General features: G+C 38.9%; 1 protein-coding gene across 5 annotated transcripts in view; it reads left to right on the top strand.

Annotated features, from left to right (window-relative positions):
- Nucleotides 1–23,807, top strand: part of Kank (KN motif and ankyrin repeat domain-containing protein 2 kank) — a 190,253-nt gene that overhangs the window by 41,267 nt on the left and 125,179 nt on the right. For 4 of the 5 annotated variants that reach the window (XM_073957540.1, XM_073957538.1, XM_073957539.1 and 1 more), the window contains one exon: nucleotides 3,421–3,460. In XM_073957540.1, coding sequence (XP_073813641.1) covers nucleotides 3,453–3,460 — 8 coding nt within the window. In that variant the 5' untranslated portion in view covers nucleotides 3,421–3,452. Of the gene's footprint in view, nucleotides 1–3,420; nucleotides 3,461–19,509; nucleotides 19,696–23,807 lie in introns of those variants that run through there. The other variant, XM_073957536.1, reaches the window with a different exon arrangement.

Genomic DNA, 23,807 nt, shown 5'->3' with positions numbered 1-23,807 from the left:
TCTTCTTTTGCCTATAGAAGGTCTTCTACGGGCTATAGAAGTCCTCAAGAGGTCTTCTACGGGCTATAGAAGGCCTCAAGAGGTCTTCTACGGGCTATAGAAGGCCTCAAAAGGTCTTCTATTGTCTATAAAAGGCCTCAAGAGGTCTTCCATTGTCTATAGAAGGCCATAAGAGGTCTTCTATTTTATTGTCTATAGAAGGCCTCATGAGGTCTTCTGTTGTCTATAGAAGGTCTCAAGAGGTCTTCTATTGTCTATAGAATGCTTCAAGAGGCCATCATTGTCTATAGAAGACCTCAAGAGGTCTTCTGTTAGCTATAGAAGGCCTCGAAAGGTCTTCTAATGTATGTAGAAGGCCTAAAGAGGTCTTCTTATTTCTACAGAAGGCTTCAAGAAGTCTTCTATTGCCTATAGAAGGTCTCAAGAGGTCTTCTATTGTCAATAGAAGGCCTAAAGAGGTCTTTCATTGCCCATGGATTACCTTCAGTAGTCTCCTGATGCATATAAAATACCTCAAGGGATTTCTGTTGTCTATAGAAGACCTCAAAAGGTCTACTATATAAGAAAGCCTCAAGAGGTCTTCTACGAGCTATAGAAGGCCTCAAGAGGTCTTCTACGGGCTATAGAAGTCCTCAAGAGGTCTTCTACGGGCTATAGAAGGCCTCAAGAGGTCTTCTACGGGCTATAGAAGGCCTCAAAAGGTCTTCTATTGTCTATAAAAGGCCTCAAGAGGTCTTCCATTGTCTATAGAAGGCCATAAGAGGTCTTCTATTTTCTGTAGAAGGCCTCAAGGGGTCTTCTGTAGCCTATAAGAGAACTAAAGTTGACTTCTTTTGACCTCAAGTGGTTGTCTCTTGTTTATGGAAGACCTCAAGATGTTTTGTTTTGTCTATAGAAGACCTTAAGTCACCTTCTGTAGTCTGTAGAAGGTCTCAAGATTTCTTTTAATGTCTGTAGAAGACTTCAAGAGGTATTCTATTGTCTAAAGAAGACTTTAGTAAGTTTTCCCTTGTTTACAGAAGGCTTCGAGAGGTACTGGATTGTCTACAGAAAACCTCAAAAAGTATTCCGCTATCTATAGGAGACCTCAAGAGGTCATCTGTTGCCTTTGGATGATCGGAAGAGTTTTTCTGTTGTCTTAGAAGAGTGCAAGAGTTCTTCAGAAGGCTTCAAGAGGTCTTCTGTTGCCTAAAGAAGATGTCGCGAGGTCTTCTGTTGCTAACGAAGCCCTCTAGAGGTTCCTGTTGTCTATAGAAGAACTTCAGAAGTCTTCTGATGCCTATAAAACACTTCAAGGGACTTCTGTTGTCTATAGAAGGCCTCAGGAGTTTTTCTGAAGAATTCAAGAATTCTTCTTTTGTTTAAAGAAAACTGTATTTGGTCTTCCCTTCTTTACAGAAGATTTCGAGAGTTACTCGATTGTGTACAGAAGACCTCAAGAAATATTCCGCTGTCTATAGAAGCGGATCAGATCTTCTGTTGCCTATGAACGACCTGAAGAAGTTTTTTTTTTTGTTATCTTAGAAGTCTACAAGAGTTCTTCTGTTGCCTATAGAGGGCCTCAAGAGGTCTTCTGTTGTCTATCGAAAACTTAAGAAGTCTTCTGTTGCCTATAGAAGATGTCACAAGGTCTTCTGTTGCTTAAGGAAGACCTCAATAGGTTTCTGTTGCCTACAGAAGATCTTCAGAAGTCTTCTGATGCTTATAAAAGACCTCAAGGGACTTCTGTTGTCTATAGAAGACTTCAAGATCTCAAAATGTTTTGTTTTGTCTACAGAATACCTTAAATCGCCTTCTGTATACTATAGAATTCCTCAAGCATTTTTCTGATGTCTGTAGAAGACTTCAAGAGGTCTTCAGTTGTCTTTGGAAGACTTCTAGAGGTCTTCTATTGTCTAAAGAAGACTATTAGGTCTTCCCTTGTTTATAGAAGACATCGAGAGATATTCGTTTGTGTACTGAAGACCTCAAGAAGTCTTCTGTCGCCTATGGATGATCTGAAGAAGTTTTCTGTTGTCTTAGAAGACTACATGAGTTCTTCTGTTGCCTATATAAGGCCTCAAGAATTCGAAGACCTCAAGAATTCTTCTGTTGCCTATAGAAGATGTCACGAGTTCTCAAGAGGTTTTTGTTGCCTATGTACGACCTACAGAAGTTTTCTGATGTCTATAAAATCCCTCAAGGGACTTTTCTTGCATATAGAAGACCTCAAGGGGTACTCCGTTGTATATATATGAGACATCATATACATATGTGTGATCTAAAGAAGTCCTTTAGAGGTTATCTGGTGCCTATAGAAGGCCACAAGGGTTCTTCTGTTCTCTATGGAAGGCCTTAAGAGATATTCTCTTGTCTAAAGCTCAAGGTGTCTTTTGTTTTTTATAGAAGACCTCATGAAGTCTTCTGTTGAAGGTGCAAGACGTCAAAAGGTTCTCTGGAAGACCTGAAGAAGTCTTCTGTTACCTATAGATGACCTTTAAGGGTTTTCTATTGTCTATAGAATACTTCAACAGGTCTTCTGTTGTTTGTAGGAGATCTCAGGAGGTATTGGTGTCTAACGAAGACCTGAAGAGGTCATATGTTGTCTATAGAAGACCTCAAGACCTACAATTATTTTCTGTTGTCTTTAAAAGACTCAGGAGGTCTTCTGTTTTTTATAGAAGAACCCAAAAGCCTTCTGTTGTCTAAAAAAAGAACGCAGGAGGTCTTTTGTTGTCTATGGAAGACCACAAGTGGTCAGTCGTTGCCTGTAGAAGACCACAATTGGTGATGTCTATTGATGTGATGACTTCTGCCTATAGAATACCTCAAGAAATATTGTGTTGAATACCTCTAGAAGTTTTCTGCTGTCTATAAAAGATTTCTAAATGACTTTAGTTGTCTTAAAAAACACCTTAAGTGGTCTTCCGTTGCCAATAGAAGAACTCAAGAAGTCTTACTTTATCTATAGAAGACCACTAGAAGTCTTCCGTCCCCAATATAAGATCTCAAGAGGTCTTCTGTTATCTATAGAAGACCTCATGATTTCTTCTGGTGTCTAAAGAAGATCTCTAGCGGTCTCTAGAAGACCTCAGGAGGTTTGCATTTGTCTCTAGAAAACCTCAGAAGGTCTTCTGTTGTTTATAGGATACCTCAGGAGGTCTTTTATGGTTTCTTTTTGAAGACCTCTGGAGGATTCTGCTCTCTTTGGAATACCTCAAGAAGTCTTTTGCTGTCTTTAGAAAACCTCAAACACGTGATTCGGCTCGAAGGAGGCAATTGCTTTATTTGACTATGGAGATTTATGTAGTCTTCTATGGCGGATTCTTTAAGATAAACTTTAAATATCGTGTTTATTCCGCATTTGTAGAATCTTTTCAATAAATTTTATATTTAAAATATTCTTTTATTTTCTATTTCTTTTCTTTTTTCTTCTTTCAGATATTCTCATACTTAATCTATAACATCAAATAATGTCCAGGTAAGTCTTTTTATTATCACAATTGTGAAGTAATGTAGCCGACATGGTGGTAATATTTCAATATTTAAGCCATCCCCATCATTTTGTCATGTCTAACCTTTATTATTTCAAGCATTTCGATATTGTCTAGGTAAATACATGATTTCCTCACATACCTGCACTCAAATCATAACACCTTAGGCTTTTCACAAATTATATAGCCCATGGATCAGATATAAATTCACACAACAATTACAAAGCGATTATCATTGATCTTGGCCGCAGAGAAAATTACAATGTTAGCTTTTTTTAAACGGTTTCCTGCCTTCCATACCTTCCTACTGATTATGGTTCATATGAGTTGTAGATATGAATATTAATATGCGAAGTACAATTAAATGTAATTATAGTATTACAGCTTCAATGTTTTATGGACTGATACAATTTGTGATTAGTTTATGGATTTTGGGGCCATGTACTGATATTTCAAAGCACTGTGAAAGCAATTTCTTTCTTAATTTGGTAAGAGATAATAATATTGTTTTAACTTTTAATTCAAAATCACAGATTCAAAAATTACAATTGAGTCATCGGAATAGCCATGTGGCCGTTATTCATTCCATGTTCAGTTTAAATATACTACTCAGAGGCATGCCCCATAAATGTACCTATTAAAAAGGCTATCTCCAATAATCTTTCGATTTCATTGATTACCATTAAAAATAAAATAAAGCCATTTAGTCTGATGTCATCTTTTGTTTATAAACAAAAATCTTCAATAATAATTTCAAGATTTTTATTACAAAAACAAAATAATGCAAAGACATTCCAATGCAATTATCAGCCGGCATCGGCTGCTGTGATTTTCTAATAAAAGCCACCTTGAAGTTTCAGAATAAAAACATAAAATATTTTTACTATGAAAATCAATTTTTGTTGTTTTTGTGTGATAATCATGAAAAAATCAACACTTTAATGAATCTGAGAATAATTTACACTTGTTTGTATGCAAATTTTGTGCAATGAAGCACAGTGGTATGAGCGCATTAAAGTTTTATTATAACCAATATTAGGATAAGTAGATTTATATTGGAGGATATTCGAGTCTAATGTAAAAGATACAGGGGGAAAACAGAAGACCTTTTGAGGTTTTCTATGGACAACCGAAGACCTCTTGAAGTCTTCTATTCACAAAAGACCCCTTGGGGACATTTATGGTCAACATAAGACCTCCAGAGGACTCCTCTTGACAACAGAATACCTTTTGAAGACTTCTTTAGAGAACTGAAGACCTTTTGAGGTATTCTGTAGATAACTGAAGACTACTTGAGGACTTCTATAAACAACACAAGAACTCTGAGGAGCTTTGTCGACGATAGAAGACCTCTTGAGGACTTCTATGGTGTAGTGAAGACCTCTTGATAACTTCTATGGAAAACATAGTCGGATGTCCGGAGACCTTTCTGGATGACAAAAAACCTATTGAGAGCATCTTTTGACAACAGAAGACTTCTTAAGGACTTTTATAGGCAACAGAAGACCTCTTGACTAGTTCTATGGACAACATAAGACCTCTAAACGCCTGTTTGGCGACAGAACCAATATTTGGATAAGTAAATTTATATTGGAGGATATTCCAGTCTAATGTAAAATATGCAGGGAGAAACTTCTTTTAGCAACATAAGACCCTTTGAGGTTTTCTATTGACAACCGGAGACCTGTTGAAGTCTTCTATTCACAAATTACCCTTTGGCGACTTCTATGGTCTATAGAAAACCTCCTGGGGACTCCTCTCGACAACAGAATACCTTTTGAAGACTTCTTTAGAGAACATAAGACTTTTGAGATCTCCTATGGACAACGTAATACCCCTTGAGGACTTCTATGAGCAACAGAAGCCTTCTGTAGGCCAATTAGTACGACATAAGACCTCTTGAGGACTTCTAAAGATAACTGAAGACTTCTTGAGGACTTGTATACACAACAGAAGAACTCTGGAGAGCTTTGTCGACGATAGAAGACCTCTTGAGGACTTCTATGGAAAACATAGTCTTATGTCCGCAGGCCTTTCTGGACAACAGTAGACTTATTGAGAGCATCTTTGGACAACAGAAGACTTCTTAAGGACTTTTATGGGCGACAGAAGACCTTTTGAGGAGTTCTATAGACAACATAAGACCTCTAAAGGCCTTTTTGACTACTGAAGACCTGTTGAAGTCTTCCTTGGATAACCTAAAACCTTTTGAGGATTTCTATCGGCAACAGAAGACCTCTGTAGAGCTTATTGGACGACGACAGACTTCTTGATTACTTCTATGGACAAATGAAGACATCGTGAGGACTTGTTTGGAGAACAGAAGATCTTTTGAGACATCAGAAAACATCTTGAGGTATTTTGTAAACTGCAAAAGATCTCTTGATGTCTTCTATAGACAGTAGAAGACGTTTCGAGATATACAATGACCTCCTGAGGACCTCTACATACAGTAGAGGACCTCTTGAGACAACTGAAGTCTTCTTAAGGTCTTCTACAGAAAACAGAAGACCTCTTGATGTCTTCTATGGAAAGCGGAAGACTCCTTGCAGTTTTCTATAGACAATATGGGACATCTTGATATATCACAAGGGCTGTTGGGAAATTTTTTAGGCAGCAAAAGACCTCTAGACGTCTTATATAGACATCAGAAGACCTCTTAAAGTCTTGTGACATCCGACAACCTCAAGATGTCTCTACAGACAACAGTAGAACTCAGAAGATCTCATATACATAACCTCTTGAGGCTTCAACAGACATCAGAGGACCTCTTGAGGCCTTCTTAAAAAAAAAACAGAAAACCTTTTGAGGTCTTCTATGGACAACAGAAGACTTTCTGGGCTCTTTTATCGACAACGAAAGACCACTTGAGCTCGAAAACGGAAGACTTCTTGAGGTCTCCCGTGTACAACAGAGGATCTCTTGGGGTATTCTGTCGACAATAGACGACATTTTGTGGTCTTCTATGAAAGACAGAATAACTCTTAAGCTCTTCATTTGACTGCAGAATACCTTTCCATGAAAAACAGAAGAACTCTTCAGGTCTTTCATGGTCAACGGAAGACAATAGAAGATCTCTCGAGGTCTTCTATGGATAAAAGAAGACCTCTCGGGGTCTTCTATCGACAACAGAAGATCTCTTCTGGTATTCTATCCACAAAGGAATACCTTCTGAAGTCTTCCATGAACATCTTTCATCTCATGTGGACACTGACCTCCCCGTGGTGTCACCTGGGGAACTGCCTTTAACACCCGTTAAAGGTAGTGAGCTAACATGTGCCGCGCGTTCACCCATAAGAACGTTAAAAACTTGGGTTTGGGCGTTGGGTTAGTAACCCTCCCCTAGAAAAAACATCCTACTATGAAAAAACGAAAGAAAAGAAAAACAAACCCCTCTAAAGTTGACGAACCCCGCAAACGTTTTAAGGATCATGATCTGCGAATCTGCACCTGGAATGTTCGCACTCTTTATAGAGAAGGTGCAGTCTTCGCATTGGCAGACGTACTTGAAAAGTACAAGGCCGATATTACTGCCATACAGGAAATACGATGGATTGGGAAAGGCGTCACAACAACACCTAAAGGTGACGCACTGTATTATAGCTGCCATGATACAAAGCATGAGTTTGGTTGCGGATTCGTAGTTAGTCGGAGACTAAAACATCTGGTATCCAGCTTCACCCCAGTGAATGAAAGACTTGCTGCAATTCCAATAAAAGCTAAATTCTTCAACATCAGCTTTATTTGTGCTCATGCTCCCACTGAAGAAAAGGACGAACAGACCAAATATATGTTTTACGAGCGCTTAGAAGAAACATATGACCGTTGCCCTGCCCATGACATTAAAATCATTCTAGGCGATTTTAATGCCAAAATTGGAAAGGAGAATATCTTTGGCCCAACAGTCGGGATTTTCAGTCTCCGCAGTGAAACATCTGACAATGGTATGAGGCTGATAGACTTTGCAGCTGCTAAAAACTACCATGCAGTACCAGATTTAATCATCTCGATATTCATAAGGGCACCTGGCTGTCTCCAGATCAAACAACAAGTAATCAAATTGATCATGTTGTAATAGATGGAAGACATTCATCCAGCGTGTTGGATGTACGATCGTTCCGAGGCGCAAACATTGATTCGGACCAGTACCTTGTTGCAGCAAAGGTACGTACCCGTCTAAACGTTGCAAATAAAGCACGAACAGACTCAACGCGGAAGTTGGACATCGATAGGCTGCAAACACAACAGATAGCCACAGCATATTCCACTCAACTAGCCCAATTGCTTAACGCGAGCACTCCTTGTCCCGATAACAACACAATGGCAACATATTGCCCACTCCATGCAAACAGCCGCAAAATCCATACTTGGATTCCAGAGACCTCCACAAAGGAATTCATGGTATGACCAGGAGTGTCGTGCTGCTACCGAAGAGAAAAATGCGGCATATACAGCTACTTTGCAATCAGTAGCAACGCGTAGCGCGCGAGAGAGATATCGGGAGAAAAGGAGAGAAGAGAAACGTCTTTTCCGCAAGAAAAAGAGAGAAATGGAAAAGCGGGAGTGTGAAAAAATCGAGATGTACAGGAGCCAGAATGAAGTCCAAAAATTCTACCAAAGAGTGAAACATCAAACAGATGGTACAGGCACATCCTCCTGTAGAGACCGGCAAGGTAATCTGGTAACAGATACAGATAGCGTGCTCAGGATATGGAAGGAACATTTCTCCAGTCTGCTGGTATCCAATAGTATCGAAGACGATGATACCACAGATCCAATCCCAGAAGATGGTATAGAATGTATACCGCCGGCCAAGATGAGGTAAAAACAGCAATCAACCGGCTGAAGAATAATAAAGCAGCAGGAGCCGATGGCTTACCAGCCGAGCTGTTTAAAACCGGAGGCGACGCGCTGATAAGGTGTATGCATCAGCTAGTTAGCACCATCTGGCAGGAAGAACGCGTACCCGACGATTGGAACCTGAGCATCCTATGTCCCGTCCACAAGAAAGGAGATAATTATAGGGGCATAAGTCTTCTCCCTATTGCCTATAAGATAGTGTCAGGGATATTGTGCGAACGACTAAAGCCAATGGTCAACGAAATAATTGGACCATACCAATGTGGCTTTAGACCTGGCAAGTCCACCATTGACCAGATATTTACCCTGCGGCAAATCCTAGAGAAGACCCAAGAGATGCAGATCGACATATTTCACCTTTTTGTCGATTATAAAGCAGCATTCGACAGTCCCCTCCGATCAAAGGTATTCCACGCAATGTCTGAATTTGGTATCCCCGCAAAGCTCATCCGGCTTTGTAAGATGACCTTAACTGATACTAGGTCCTCAGTTAAAATTGGAAAGAACCTCTCCGAAGAATTTTGTACCATAAGAGGTTTCAGACAAGGAGACAGCCTTTCGTGTGACCTATTCAACATTTTGCTGGAAAAGGTAATACGAGATGCAAATGTCAAAAGAAATGGCACAATTTACACCAATAGCCACATGTTACTTGCCTATGCTGATGACATAGACATCATGGGACGATCAGTAAAGGAAGTAACTGATACCTTTAGGAAGGTCGAAGCAGAATCTGCGAAAGTGGGTCTGGCGGTAAACGGCGAAAAGACCAAATTGATGGTGTCGACGCGCAAAGCGTCCATAGAGCTCGGACCAACTGTGGAAGTTGGTACCTACAATTTTGAGGTAGTTAAAGACTTCGTCTACCTCGGCACTGCCATAAACACAACAAACAACATCAGTTGTGAAATAAGAAGAAGAATTGTATTGGCCAACAGATGCTACTATGGTCTAAGTAAGCAATTTAAAAACAAAGCCACATCTCGTCAAACAAAAATAACACTATACAAAACGCTGATACTACCCGTGCTAATGTATGGCTCCGAAGCATGGGTACTTGCGCAAGCAGATAAGGCAGTGCTTGGTGTGTTTGAGAGGAAAATTCTTCGAAAGATCTACGGGCCGATTTGCGTTGACGGTGAATATCGACGTCGTATGAACCACGAGCTATATCAGCTATACAAAGACATGAATATAGTTAAACGTATCGAGATGCAACGATTTCGTTGGCTAAGCCATATCATGAGAATGAGCGATGATGAACCCGCTAAAAAGGCGTATGAATACATGCCCCATGGCGGTGCACGCAGAATCGGCAGGCCTAAGCTTCGATGGAGCAAACAAGTGGATGAAGAAATGGAAAGGCGCGGTATTCCAAAAAGTCAAGCGAAAAACAGAGAGGAATGGAGATCTTTTCTTAGTTCGGTCTATGGAACAAATGTTCTGTAATGGGCCAACTAAGTAAGTAAGTAAGTCTTCCATGAACAACAGAAGACCTCTTAGTCTCTTCTATGGACAACAAAAGGCATCTTGAGGTTTGTATGGACATCAGAAGACCTCTGCTGTTCTTCTATAAATTGCAGAATAGCTTTTCTTATCTTCTATATACAACATAATACCTCCTGAGTTTTTCCATGGATAAAAAAGGCCAATTGAGGCCGATTGCACAACGAAAGACCTCTCGAGATTTTCTATGGACAATAGAATACCTCTTGGGGGGTTTTTTTTAATCGACAACGGAAAATCTCTTGTTGTTTTTTTATTTACAACAAATGCCTAATGGAAAACGAAAGACCTCTTGAGGTCTTATATGGACAACAGAAGACCTCTGTCGAAATCATAAGACCACTCGTGGTCGCCTAAAGATCTCTTGAGGTCTTATATAGACAACAGAAGACGTCTTCAGGTCTTCTATCGTCCACAGACGACCGCCAGAGGTCTTCTATGTACAACAGAAGGTCTTCTAGGAACAAGAAGACCTTTTGGGGCTTGTAGGGACAACAGCAGACATATTCAGACCCTCTATGGACAACATAATTTCTCTTGGGGTCTTTTATGGACAACAGAAGTTCTACCGAGGTCCTCTATGGATAACATACAACCACTTTAATTTTTCTATGGATAAAAATAATGTTAAGGCCTTCTATGGACAACGGAAGACCTCATGAGTGTTGTAAGGACAAAAGAAGACCTCCTGGGGTTTTTCATAGACACCAGAAAACTTCTTGAGGCCTTTTATGGACAACAGAAGACCTGTTGTCTATTGAAGACCCCAAGAAGACACCTTGAGATCTTCTATAGACAACAGAAGATCTCCTGAGGTCTTCTATAGACAACCGATAACTTCTTAGGTCTTCTATACAAAGCAGAAAACTTCATGAGTTTTTTTATAGACGTCAGAAGACCTCTTGAGGGGTTCTACAGACAACAGTGGGTCTACTCTGTAATTTTTTAATAACTTTACTCATAGTTTATTTTACAACAATTTCATTTGTTTTATTGTTGTTAAAAGTTACAGAATAGGCCTACAAAAGACCTCTTAAGATCTTCTAAAGACAACAGAAGACCTCCTGAGGCCTTCTATAGACAACAGAAGACCTCCTGAGGCCTTCTATAGATAAACGAAGACCTCCTGAGGTCTTCTATAGACAACCGAAGACTTCTTGAAGTCTTTTATAGACGTCAGAAGACCACTTCAGCTCATCCATATGCAAGATAAGACCTCTTGAGGTCTTCTTTAGACAAGATAGGAACTCTGGAGGTTTTCTATAGACAACGAAACAACAGAGTTTCTATAGAAAACATAACCCCTCTTGGGGTCTTACATAAAACCCCTTGATCTCTTTATATACAGCAGAAGACCTCCTGAGGTGTTCTTTCGACATCAGATGTCTTCTCATACACGCAGAGAAAAAATATTGTTGGAACAATCATATTCTAAGAGCAAAATAGTGTATTTTAAAATTCTTAAAATATGTATTATTGGCGCAACAATATATTTTGTGTCATCATGCTTGCTAATAAAAAATATATGGTTGAAACAACAATATATATTTTCAGATTTTTAAAATACACTATTTTGCTCTTAGAATATGATTGTTTCAACAATATCTCTTCTCTGTGTGTAGAAACAATGAGATCCTCTCTTCAAAGTCATGAGGGCATCTCAGAAACGACCTCATGGTCTTCTCATAAAATACCATAAATCCTTCTCAGTGCTGATCATGTTTTTTTATGCACGCAGAGAAAAATATTGTTGGAACAATCATATTCTAAGAACAAAATAGTGTATTTTAAAATTCTTAAAATATGTATTGTTGGCGCAACAATATATTTTGTGTCATCATGTTCCCTAATGAAAAATATATGGTTGAAACAACAATATATATTTTCAGATTTTTAAAATACACTATTTTGTTCTTAGAATATGATTGTTCCAACAATATCTCTTCTCTGTGTGTAGAAGACCATGTCTCTTCTTAGAAGACATTACGATCTTCTAGGAAAGAACCTGAAGTCTTATAAGAGAAGATATTGAGGTCTTCTCATAGAGAGCAATGAGGTCTTCGCATAGAAGACCATCTTCTCAAAAAAGAACTTGGGGTGTTCTCACTAAAAACCTTGGGGTCTTCACATGGAAGACCATGAAGTCTCTCATTGAATGCAATTAGACCTTCTCATAGTGAGTCTTATCAAGAAGACCATGGGCCCTCTAATAGAAGACGTTGAGGCGTTTTCATGGGAGGCCCCTGGGTTTTCTCATAGAAACCCTGGTGGTTTTCTCAGAGAAGATTATGAGGACCAATATGTTTTTTCATAGAACCCTTTCCATTGAAGACGTGCAGACCTTCTATCATCCCAAAAATTGTTACCCTTTTTCTCAACACAACAAAGTTTGTTTATTTAGGAGAATCATAATAACAACCTAGGCAAACCTATCGCCGCCGCTCCACACTTTTAATGGCGTTAAAAATTGATAATAAAATGCGTTACTAATCCAAACAACCACTCAACCAATACATCGACATTCTCTCAACTCTTCAAAGTGTTTGTGTTTTTATTACCTTTGGTTGTAAAAATTGCATTGGCAAACAGAGAATGAACCTACAATGCCTTCAAATTACACATTTTTGTTGTAAATGGAAGATGATTAGGATGGCGGCGGTAATGATGATGAAAACAAACTTGTTTATTTACATTTTTACATTGTTATTGCTGTTGTTGTTTTGCTTTTTCGATATTTGTTTAATTGTTTTTAATGGACGTTTGTCAGGAAACTAAACAAACCAACAAATGGTAACACGTCCGTCGATCGTCTAGCCATAAAATGTGCATTCAATTAGTTTCGAAAAGATGACTGGGTGTGAAAATTGGTAATGAGATGCAATAATACCACCAGGTAAGGAGGTATGGAATGGCTAGTCGAGTGGCTGGCTTGGTGTACCTGTTGCACTCGAAGTGAAATAATTAGAAGTACATAATGGAAACTGTCAACAAATATGGCATCATTGTTGTTATTGAAACTAGAATCAATACCTTAAAGGAATGTTGAAATGTGGCACAAATGAAATGAATAGGAATTGTGTGTCACATATGGAAATTGGTATTATCAGATTGGAATTTACGTGGGTCGGAATCTATTTGGTCTACAAAAAATGTCAACATGAATAACAAATGTTTCCAAGTGAATGAATGCATTGCTAATCTTTTAGATTGACCTCGAACCAATACCAGTAATCTAAAAGCGTTTAAATATTTCTTTCTTCTTTTGCTTAACTTTCATTTTCATTAAAAGTAAAGAAGACACCTCTCTTCGCCCATCTCAAACAAAATACATTATTAAATAATAAAAAAACTAAAAAACTTATTTGTTTTTATTTTTATTTTTTAGTTTTATTTGCTCCCCTCCTTCTCTCTGTTTTTGATTATTATTATTATCTTATCTCTCAAAGGCAAAATTTAGTACAACTCGTTGGGATCGACGTCCGTCCATCCATTCATATGTGCCTCTGTACTCTATGCAACATTTGTTTACATTTCAAGGAGGAGGGGGACAGCCAACCAGCCCGGCGCACATTGCACGCATAACTTTTATGTAGTGGCTGCTCAAAAAACTGACAGCTGAACAACAATAATCCAAAGTAGGCAGCAACAACAACATCACCTCACTATGTCTGATTGTTAGAAAAACAAAAGCTTCAGAAACAATTTAATTTAGCGGCCCATTGAACGCTAAATATGATGCCTACAATAATCTGGGTTAAGAGTGTCAAATAATTTTGTTGTCAATAAATTTATTGGAAATTTGTTTTCTTTCGAGATCTGAATACTTCAAAATGTCAATGGAGGAATTGAAGGCAAGAGGTAACGGTTCATCTTTTGCAGTTCTCGTTTATTCAAAACCGAAATGAAGTTGTCAAGATGAGTGGAGTTCATCAGTTCATCAGGCTTTAACGAGAAAAAAACACACAAAAAACTTGGCGCTAAATTCTTGAAGCGGCTCACATCAAAGAGTGGTCTCCTATTCATTAAACAACATCTCAAGAGGTCTTCTGCTATATGTAGATAACGTTAAAAGGTAATCTTTTGTCTATAAAAGAATTAAAAACGTCCTCTGCTGACCTCAAGAGACTTTCTGCTGTCTAAAAAAAACTGAAGAAGCCTTATGTTGTCATCAGCCAAAGGGGTCTTCAGTTTTTTTTTTTCAAGAGGTTTATTGCTATCTGTAAAATACCACAAGAAGAATTCTCTTTTCTGTAGAAGATCTAAAGAAGTCTTCTGTCTATAGAAGACCTCAAGTTGTCTATAAAAAATCTCATGCAGTTCTCCGTGGTCCACAGAAACCCCAAAAGGTCTTCTGTTGTCCCAAAAAGACCACACGAGATCTTCTCTCTTCTATAGAAAACTTATACATGTCTGTTGTCTATAGAAGACTTCACGGATCTTCTGTTGTCTATAGACAATTTTATGCGATCTTCCGTTGTTTTAGAAGACCTTAAGACAACAAGAGATCTTTTGCTGCCCATAGAAGACCTCCAGAGGTCTTCTGTTGGCCATAAAATATCTTAGGAGATCTTCTGTTATCCAGAGAAGACCACAAGAGGTCTTCGGTTGACCATAAAAGGCCCCAGGTGGTCCTCTGTTGCCCACAAAAACCTCAAGATGTCTGCTGCTGTCCTTCGAAGTTCTTAAGAGCTCTTCTGTTGTCCATAGAATACCTCAAAAGGTATTCTGTTGTCCATGGAATACCTCAAGAGGTCCTCTATTTCCCATAGAAGACATAATGAGGAATTCTGTTTCCCATAGAAGATCTCACGAGGTCTTCTGTTGTCCATGGAAGACCTTAAGAGATCTTCTGTTGTCTATGGAAGATCTCAAGGGGTATTCTGTATTCTGTAGAAGATCTCAAGAAATCTTCTGTTGTCTATAGAAGACCGCAAGCTTACTTTTCTTGTCTATAGAACACCTCAAGTGGTTTTCTGTTGTCTAGAGAAGGCATCAATAGATTTTTTTCTGCCTATAGAAGACCTCAAGAGTTCTTTTGTTGTCAATAGAAGATCTCAGGTGGTTTTCAGCTGTCTACAGAAAACCTCAAGTGGTTCTGTTGTCTAGAAAACACATCAAGAGGCCTTTTGTTATCTCAAGAACTTCCTAAGAAGTATTTTGTTGTCTAGAGAACGCCCTAAAGAGTCTTCTGTTGTCTATAGGAAACCTCAAGAGGTCTTCTGTTGTCTATAGAAGACCTTCCGAGATCTTCAGTTGTCTATAGAACACCTCGAGGGGTTTTCTGTTGTCTATAGAACACCTCAAGATTTCTGTTGTCTATAGAAGACCACAAGAGGTCTTCTGTTGTCTATAGAAGACCACAAGAGGTCTTCTGTTGTCTATAGAAGACTTCAAGAGGTCTTCTGTTGTCTCTAGGAGACCATAAGAGGTCTTCTGTTGTCTATAGGAGACCTCAAGAGGTCTTCTGTTGTCTATAGAAGACTTCAAGAAGTCTTCTGTTGTCTATAGGAGACCTCAAGAAGTCTTCTGTTGTCTATAGAAGACCTCAAGAGGTCTTCTGCTGTCTATAGGAGACCTCAAGGGGTCTTCTGTTGCCTATAGAAGACCTCAAGAGGTCTTCTGTTGTCTATAGGAGACCTCAAGAAGTCTTCTGTTGTCTATAGAAGACCTCAAGAGGTCTTCTGTTGTCTATAGAAGACGTCAAGAGGTATCCTGTTGTCCATAGAATACATCAAGAGACCTTTTGTTATCCTTTTGTTAGAGGACATTAAAGGTCTTCTGTTGCCTATAGGAGACCTCAAGAAGTCTTCTGTTGCCTATAGAAGACCTCAAGAGGTCTTCTGTTGCCTATAGAAGACTTCAAGAGGTCTTCTGTTGTCTATAGGAGAACTCAAGGGTCTTCTGTTGTGTATAGAATACCTCAAGAGGTCTTCTGTTGTCTATAGAAGACCTCAAGAGGTCTTCTGTTGTCTATAGAAGACCTCATGAGGTCTTCTGTTGTCTGTAGAAGACCTCAAGAGGTCTTCTGTTGTCTATGGAAGACCTCAAGAGGTCTTCTGTTGTCTATAGAAGACCTCAAGAGGTCTTCTGTTGTCTATGGAAGACCTCAAGAGGTCTTCTGTTGTCTATAGAAGACGTCAAGAGGTCTTCTGTTGTCTATAGAAGACTTCAAGAGGTCTTCTGTTGTCTTTAGGAGACCTCAAGAGGTCTTCTGTTGTCTATAGAAGACCTCAAGAGGTCTTCTGTTGTCTATAGGAGACCTCAAGAGGTCTTCTGTTGTCTATAGGAGACCTCAAGAGGTCTTCTGTTGTCTATAGGAGACCTCAAGAGTCTTCTGTTGTCTAAAGAAGACCTCAAGAGGTCTTCTGTTGTTTATAGGAGACCTCAAGAGGTCTTATGTTGTCTTTAGAAGACCTCAAGAGGTCTTCTGTTGTCTATAGGGCCCCTCAAGAGGTCTTCTGTTGTCTATAGAAGACCTCAAGAGGTCTTTTGTTGTCTATAAGAGACCTCAAGAAGACTTCTGTTGTCTATAGAAGAGCTCAAGAGGTCTTCTGTTGTCTATAGGAGACCTCAAGGGGTCTTCTGTTGTCTATAGAAGACCTCACGAGGTCTTCCTTTGTCTATAGGAGACCTCTAGAGATCTTCTGTTGTCGATAGAAGACCTCAAGAGGTCTTCTGTTGTCTATAGAAGACCTCATGAGGTCTTCTGTTGTCTGTAGAAGACCTCAAAAGGTCTTCTGTTGTCTATGGAAGACCTCAAGAGGTCTTCTGTTGTCTATAGAAGACCTCAAGAGGTCTTCTGTTGTCTATGGAAGACCTCAAGAGGTCTTCTGTTGTCTATAGAAGACGTCAAGAGGTCTTCTGCTGTCTATAGAAGACCTCAAGAGGTCTTCTGTTGTCTATAGAAGACCTCAAGAGGTCTTCTGGTGTCTATAGAAGACCTCAAGAGGTCTTCTGTTGTCTATAGAAGACCTCAATAGGCCTTCTGCTGTCTATAGGAGACCTCAAGAGGTCTTCTGTTGTCTATAGGAGACCTCAAATGGTCTTCTGTTGTCTATAGGAGACCTCAAATGGTCTTCCGTTGTCTATAGAAGAGCTCAAGAGGTCTTCTGTTGTCTATAGGAGACCTCAAGAGGTCTTCTGTTGCCTATAGAATACCTCAAGAGACCTTTTGTTATCCATGGAAGACCTTAAGAGGTCTTCAGTTGTCTCCAGAGGATATTAAAGGTCTATTGTTGTCCATCGAAGACCCTAAGAAGACTTCTTTGGCCATTGAACCCTCAGGAGGTATTCTGTTGTTTATAGAAAACCTCAAGAGGTCTTCCGTTGTCTATAGAAGACCTCAAGAGGTCTTCTGTTGTTTATAGAAGACCTCAAGAGGTCTTCTGTTGTCTATAGAAGAATACACAAAGAGATCTTCCGTTGTCCACGGAAGACCTTAAGAAGACTTCTGTGGCCATTGAACCCTCAGGAGTTATTCTGTTGTTTATAGAAAACCTCAAGAGGTCTTCTGGTGTTGGTAGAAGACCTTAAGAGATCTTCTGTTGTCGGTAGGGGTCTGCTGTTGTCTATAGAAGATTTTAGTAAGTCTGCTCTTTAGAAGGCATTACGAAGTTTTCTGATCTCCATAGAAGACCTTAAAAAGTTTTATGTTGTCTAGAGGCCTTCTGTTATCTAAATCCTGAATCCTGTTTAAGAACAACTCAAGAAGTCTAATTTTGACTATAAAAGACCTCCTCCAAGAGGTATTCTGTTGTCTGAGATGTCCTCAAGAGCATAGAAGCAGAATACATCCTCAAAAGGTGTGTTGTCTGTAGAAAACCTTAAGAAGTCTTCTGTTGTCTCTAGAAGACCACAAGACGTCTTCTGTTGTCTAAAGAAACCCCAAAGAGATCTTATTTTGTCGGTGGGAGACTTATTTGATGTATAGAAGACCTCAAAATATCTTCTCTTGTCTCTAGAAGACGTCAAGAGGTCTTGTTTTGTTTACTCAAGAGGTCAAAAGCCTTCTTTTGTCTATAGAAGATCGTAAAAAGGCTTTTGGTGTCTATGGAAGACCACAGGGTCTTCTATAAGAATACCTCAAGGTCTTCTATGAGAAGAACGCCCAAGATGTTTTCTGTGTTCTATAAAACATTTCAAGAGGTTTTCTGTTGTCTAGAAAAGACCTCAAGAGGTCTATAATAAGCCCTCATCGTCATCTTTGAGAAGACTCCAAGTTTTTCTATGAGAAGACATCAGGTCTTCTATAAGAAGACCCCTTGTTCTTCCATGAGAAGTTTATAAGTTTTTTCTATTAGGAGATTGCAACATGTTTTCATCAGTGTCCTCTTTTGGAGGGTATCATAGTCTTCTAAGAGAAGAACTCAAGGTTTTGTATAAAAAACTTGCAAGTTTTTTATAAAAAGACTCAATGGTTTCTATATGAAAACTTCGTGGTCTTCCAAGACCAGATCCTATAGTATTTTATAAAAAAATCTCCAGGTTTTTTAGGAAAAGGCCCATGGTCTTCCATGAGATGTCCTCATTTTCTTCCATGAGAAGACTTCGAAGTATTTTACGAGACTTCTTCTATAAGATGATCCCATGGTCTTCTATGAGAAGACTTCATGGTCTTCAAATTCTATCATGTCTGTAGCAACCACCCTTTGCCATTAATAATAAACAACTGTTGAGGTGTTTTGTAACGACAAACCATTCAAAATTGCATTATGACACAGTTCTGAACAACTTGACGAATGACAAGGTATAGATGGATACCTTCCTTCCTACTACGAATCGATTTTGATTTGATGGCGTTACTGGGCTAGTAGATAGCTCGTTATCGGTCATATTTTATTTCTCAGTGCGTGGTACGAGACACGAGTGGACACACAGAGAGAGAACGAATGTAGGTTACGTGATATCGGATTAAAAGTGAGTGTGTTTTGATTCGAATTTTTTGATTGGAGATTTTTTTTTGGTTTTGTGCGGAGAGTGTTTTATTTAACAGAAAATTATAAAAATTAAGAATTAAAAAAAGTTTTTATTTGAAGATTTTTTAATTGGTAAATGATCTCAATATTTGTAGTGACCTTGCAGTTATGGGAAGAGCTCAAAGATAGGTGATTTCCTCATTCTAAAGATGTGTGTGCAATTGTTGTAGTTTTTCGTTTCTGTAAAGGCAATGATCTTCATCTGCTGCAAAGTATCCCCTTGTCTTTTCCTCCAAAAAAAGCAACAAATAATCAAATTAAAAGTAACAAAAATGAACTTCAAAATAAACACAAAATCTTAACCTCCATCTTTCGACTCTCCTTAACCTTCTTCTGTTCACTCTCGCTCTTCAGATTCTGTATGCTTTTGTTTGTTTGTTTTTTTATTCTTCGAGTCTTTTTGCTTGTTTATTTTTTTCTTCTGACCACCATTAAAGTGCAACCCGAAGTTTTGTTTGTTTTGGAGCAACATCCAACCATCTATCCCTCCCATCCATGCAGCGATCCATCCATCCGCCGTGAGTAAGCGAGAGTGTGTGTTTGCTTGGGGCTGGCTGGCTATGTCTCCACCGCGCCATCAATGATCGTGGTCGTCGTATGTAGTTCCGCTGTACGCTCAGCCACCATCGTGCTGTTGTTGTTGCTGTTTCTTTAATTTTTTTATTTCTGCCGTAGCCATTGCCGTTGTCTGGCCAAGTTTAGTTGTCTTCGAACGTATTTGGAGTACGGTTGCGCGTCTAAAAAACGAGATGAAGTGCTGCTTGCCTTTTCGTAACGTGGTCGCATTCAAAAAATTGATGCAATAACCAAAATACAAAAACGAAACAAAAAATTGCGGGAAATTATATTCGAAAAATAGAATTTGTTGTTAAAATCAAGAAGTGCGTTTTTATTAGAAATAGGAATAAGAGATTTAGTGATATATAATTTGCAAAAAAATAATCATGTGATATAAAAAATAATAATCCGTGTCTATAAAGATTCCAAAAAAAAAATAGAATGTTGGCCATTTGACAATCTAAATAAATTAAAAATTAACTTTAATTCAACTCTAATTTAAAACATGTGTATTAAAGTTTTATTTCCTCAGGTGCAGTTCTAATAGGAAACATAAATGATTTAGATAAATAAAGCAATTCTGTGAGAGAATGTAAACTGTAAGAATCTCTAACAAGAGGCATGGAGTCCCATAAAGGGTCCAATAGCAAACGTTTCTTCGATAACGGATGCGATTGAAATTATATCTAATTTCTTTTAAATAAATAACTTTTCCCATAGAAAACAGCAGCTGATCTCTTGAAGTGCTAAATGTGTGTGTGAGTGATAATAAGAGGCTGACGGACCAAAAAATCTTTCAGAGAATCTCTCTTAAAAGTCGCCTATTGGTCTTATATCTGTGTGTGGCAAAACGGAATGGTTTTAGAGGACCAGAGTGTCGATGAAGTCCTTAAAAATGGGGTTTTAACGGTGTGTATATTACAACAGGATTTTATTAAAGAGTGCCGTGTCTTTGATTGTAGGGCGTTAGTAAGGCCTTAGACCATTTTCTATGAACAAAGTCTAAATGAAGCTTAGCTGTCGTAGTAGACAGCTACTTCACTCACAGACTTTGTCGTCCATTGTGTTCATCCTAATAGAATGCTGAAAAACTTTCAGTCCATTTTTTCTATATGAAAAGGAAATTCTTTCCGTAAGAAAATTTAACATATGTTCCCACAACATCACCGAAGGAACAAGGTAGACATCTCTCATATTATGGGACCTACTGTTTATCGCCAAGTCCGAACAGCTTGTCTTAAGACACCGCTAGTTGAGAAGTTTTACATGGCTGAAATACTCAGGAAATGCCGCCGACATTACAGTGAGTGGTATTAGCTACCGTTGGAAATTTTATGTTGCTTGGAGTGGGAATCGAACCCGGGCATCCAGCGTGCAAGGCGGGTGTGCATAAAATTGCACCTCGGTGGTACACACTTATAGAAATCATAAGGACTTCCCATAGGAGAATTTAACACATCTCATAAGAGGCTTGGAAGTTTTCCCCTAAAAAAAGTTCTTCTATGGAAAGATGGGAAGACTGCAAAAGGTATTTTGCCTATAGAAGAGTCAAGGCGTCTTTTGTCTGTAGAAGGCCTCAAGACGTCTTTTGAAGACCTCGAGAATTCTTTTTTTTCTACAGAAGACCTCGTGAGTTCTTTTTGTATAGAAGGCCTCAAGATGTTTTTTCTACAGAAGAGGTCTTTGTTCTAAGGAAGGCCTCAAGAATTGTTTTGTGTACAGAAGACATCAAGAGGTCTTTTGTCTATTGAAGACCTCGAGAAGTCTTTTATCTACAGAAGACTTTGAGAGACTTTCAGTCATCAGAAGGAGACCTCAAAAGGTCTTTCGTCCTCACGACGGTTATGAAAAAACCTTCAAGTCTGCTTTGGGAAGACGTCAAGTCTTCTATGAAAAAACTACAAGTCCTGTTTGTAAAGACTTCAGGACTTTTATGAAAAGACTTCTATGGAAATACTTCAAATTTTCTAAGGGAAGACTTTCAGTCAACTTCGATCAGAAGTCCTCAAGAGACTGTTTGTCTATAGAAGCATTTAAAAGGTACATATTTTGCCTAAAGAAAACCTCAAGATAATTTTTGTCCTTAGAAGATATGAAGCAGTCTTCTGTTTATAGAAAAAGTCATGGGTTCTTTTTTCTATAGAATATATTAGAAAGAGCCCTCGAGAGGTCGTCTATCTATAAATTACCCCAGGAAGATCTTCTCTCTACAGAAGACCTCAGGAACAGACCGCAATAGGGTCTTCTGCCTGTAAAAATACTTGAAGCTCCCTACAGTAAACCTCAGAAGATTTGAATTATTCTCATAGAATACTTGAAGTCGTCTCGTAGAAAAAAGAAGCATGAAGTCTTCAAATGAAGACTTGAATGGGAAAGATTTTGTGGGATAACTTAAAGTCTTTAATGGGAATACTTATCAATCAATCAATGAAAGTCTCCAGTTCGAAGACCTCAAGAGGTCTTCTGTCTATAGAAGATCGCAGAAGCAAACCTCAAGAGGACATCTGTCTATAAAAGACTATAATCGGTGTTCTGTTGGTGTCTGTCTATAGAAAACCCCAAGAGATCTTCGGTCAATAAAAGACCTCAGAAGGAGGCCTCATGAGGATTCTGTATGTAGAAGACCTGAAGAAAAGCTCAAAAGCTTTTCTCTCTACTGAAAACCACAGAAGGAGACCTCACGAGGACTCCTGTCCATAGAAGACCAGAATCGGTAGCCTGTTTATAGAAAAACTCAACGCACTCTATAGCAGACCTGAGGCGGTCCTCTGTCTACAAAAGACCTTTAGATGAACCCTCAATAAATCTTCTGTTTATAAAGGACCTCAAGAGGCCTGTTGAATACTTAAAGAAGACTTCAAGTGGTCTTCTGTTTATAGAAGACCTCAAGAGGTCCTCTGCCTAAGGAAAATCTAAATGGGTCTCACAGAAAGTCTTCCGTAGAAGACTTGAAATGTTTCCATAGGAGACGTAAATCTTCCTACCGATGACCGATGACTTCCTCCTACCGAGGACATAAAGTTTTCCTAGAGAAGACTTCAAGTTTTCCCAAAGGCGACTTGAAGTTATCCCATTGAAGACTTAAATCTTTCTAACTATGAATAGAACTCTTGCTTTAGAAGACATTGAAGACCTGAAGTCTTCCCGTAGAAGACTTGAGGTCATTCCATGGAAGACTTGAAGTCTTCTCATAGAAGACTTAAGGTTTTCCCATAGAAGAGATCTTCTCATAGAAGACTTGGGGTCTTCTCATATAAAACTTGAACTCTGCTCATAGAAAACTTGAATTAGTTTTCTATGACTTGAAGCCTTCCTATGAAAGACTAGAACGACGTAACAACTTCCCATAGAAGAATAGAAGTCCTCCTTTAGAAACTTCAAACCTGCTTCAATGACACTTTCTGAAAGGAGGGTGCTTCTGTAGGCCTTTTCAGAAAGATCCTAGACCCTTTCTGAAAGAAAGAGTGCTTCTATAGACCCCTTCTGAAACAAAGGGTGCTTCTATAGACCCTTTTTGAAACAAAGGGTGCTTCTATAGACCCTTTTTGAAACAAAGAGTGCTTCTACAGATCCTTTCTGAAACAGAGGGTGCTTCTATAGACCCTTTTTGAAACAAAGGGTGCTTCTACAGATCCTTTTTGAAACAAAGGGTGCTTCTACAGATCCTTTCTGAAACAAAGGGTGCATCTATAGACCCTTTCTGATTGAAAGGGTGCTTCTATAGACCCTTTCTGAAACAAAGGGTGCTTCTATAGACCCTTTCTGATTGAAAGGGTGCTTCTATAGACCATTTCTCATTGAAAGCGTGCTTCTATAGACCCTTTCTGAAACAAAGGGTGCTTCTATAGACCCTTTCTGAAACAAAGGGTGCTTCTATAGACCCTTTCTGATTGAAAGGGTGCTTCTATAGACCCTTTCTGAAACAAAGGGTGCTTCTATAGACCCTTTCTGATTGAAAGGGTGCTTCTATAGACCCTTTCTGATTGAAAGAGTGCTTCTATAGACCCTTTCTGATTGAAAGGGTGCTTCTATAGACCCTTTCTGAAAGAAGAGTTGATTATATAGACCTTTTCTGAAAGAAGAGTTGCTTCCATAAGCCCTTTCTGAAAGAAGGGGTGCTTCTATGGACCTTTTATGAAAGAAAGGGTGCTTCTATGGACCCTTTATGAAAGCAAGGCTGCTTCTATGGACCCTTTCTGAAAGAAAGGGTGCTTCTATAGACCCCTTCTGATTGAAAGGGTGCTTCTATAGACCCTTTCTGAAAGAAGAGTTGTATATATAGACCCTTTCTGAAAGAAGAGTTGCTTCCATAGGCCCTTTCTGAAAGAAGGGGTGCTTCTATGGATCCTTTATGAAAGAAAGGGTGTTTCAATGGAGCCTTTATGAAAGAAAGGGTGCTTCTATGGACCCTTTCTGAAAGCAAGGGTGCTTTTAA

Source organism: Musca autumnalis, unplaced genomic scaffold (genome assembly GCF_047663935.1).
Source record: "Musca autumnalis isolate F117 unplaced genomic scaffold, ASM4766393v1 scaffold_5, whole genome shotgun sequence".
Classification (NCBI taxonomy): domain Eukaryota; kingdom Metazoa; phylum Arthropoda; class Insecta; order Diptera; family Muscidae; genus Musca; species Musca autumnalis.
This window is presented reverse-complemented; position numbering and strand designations above follow the sequence as displayed.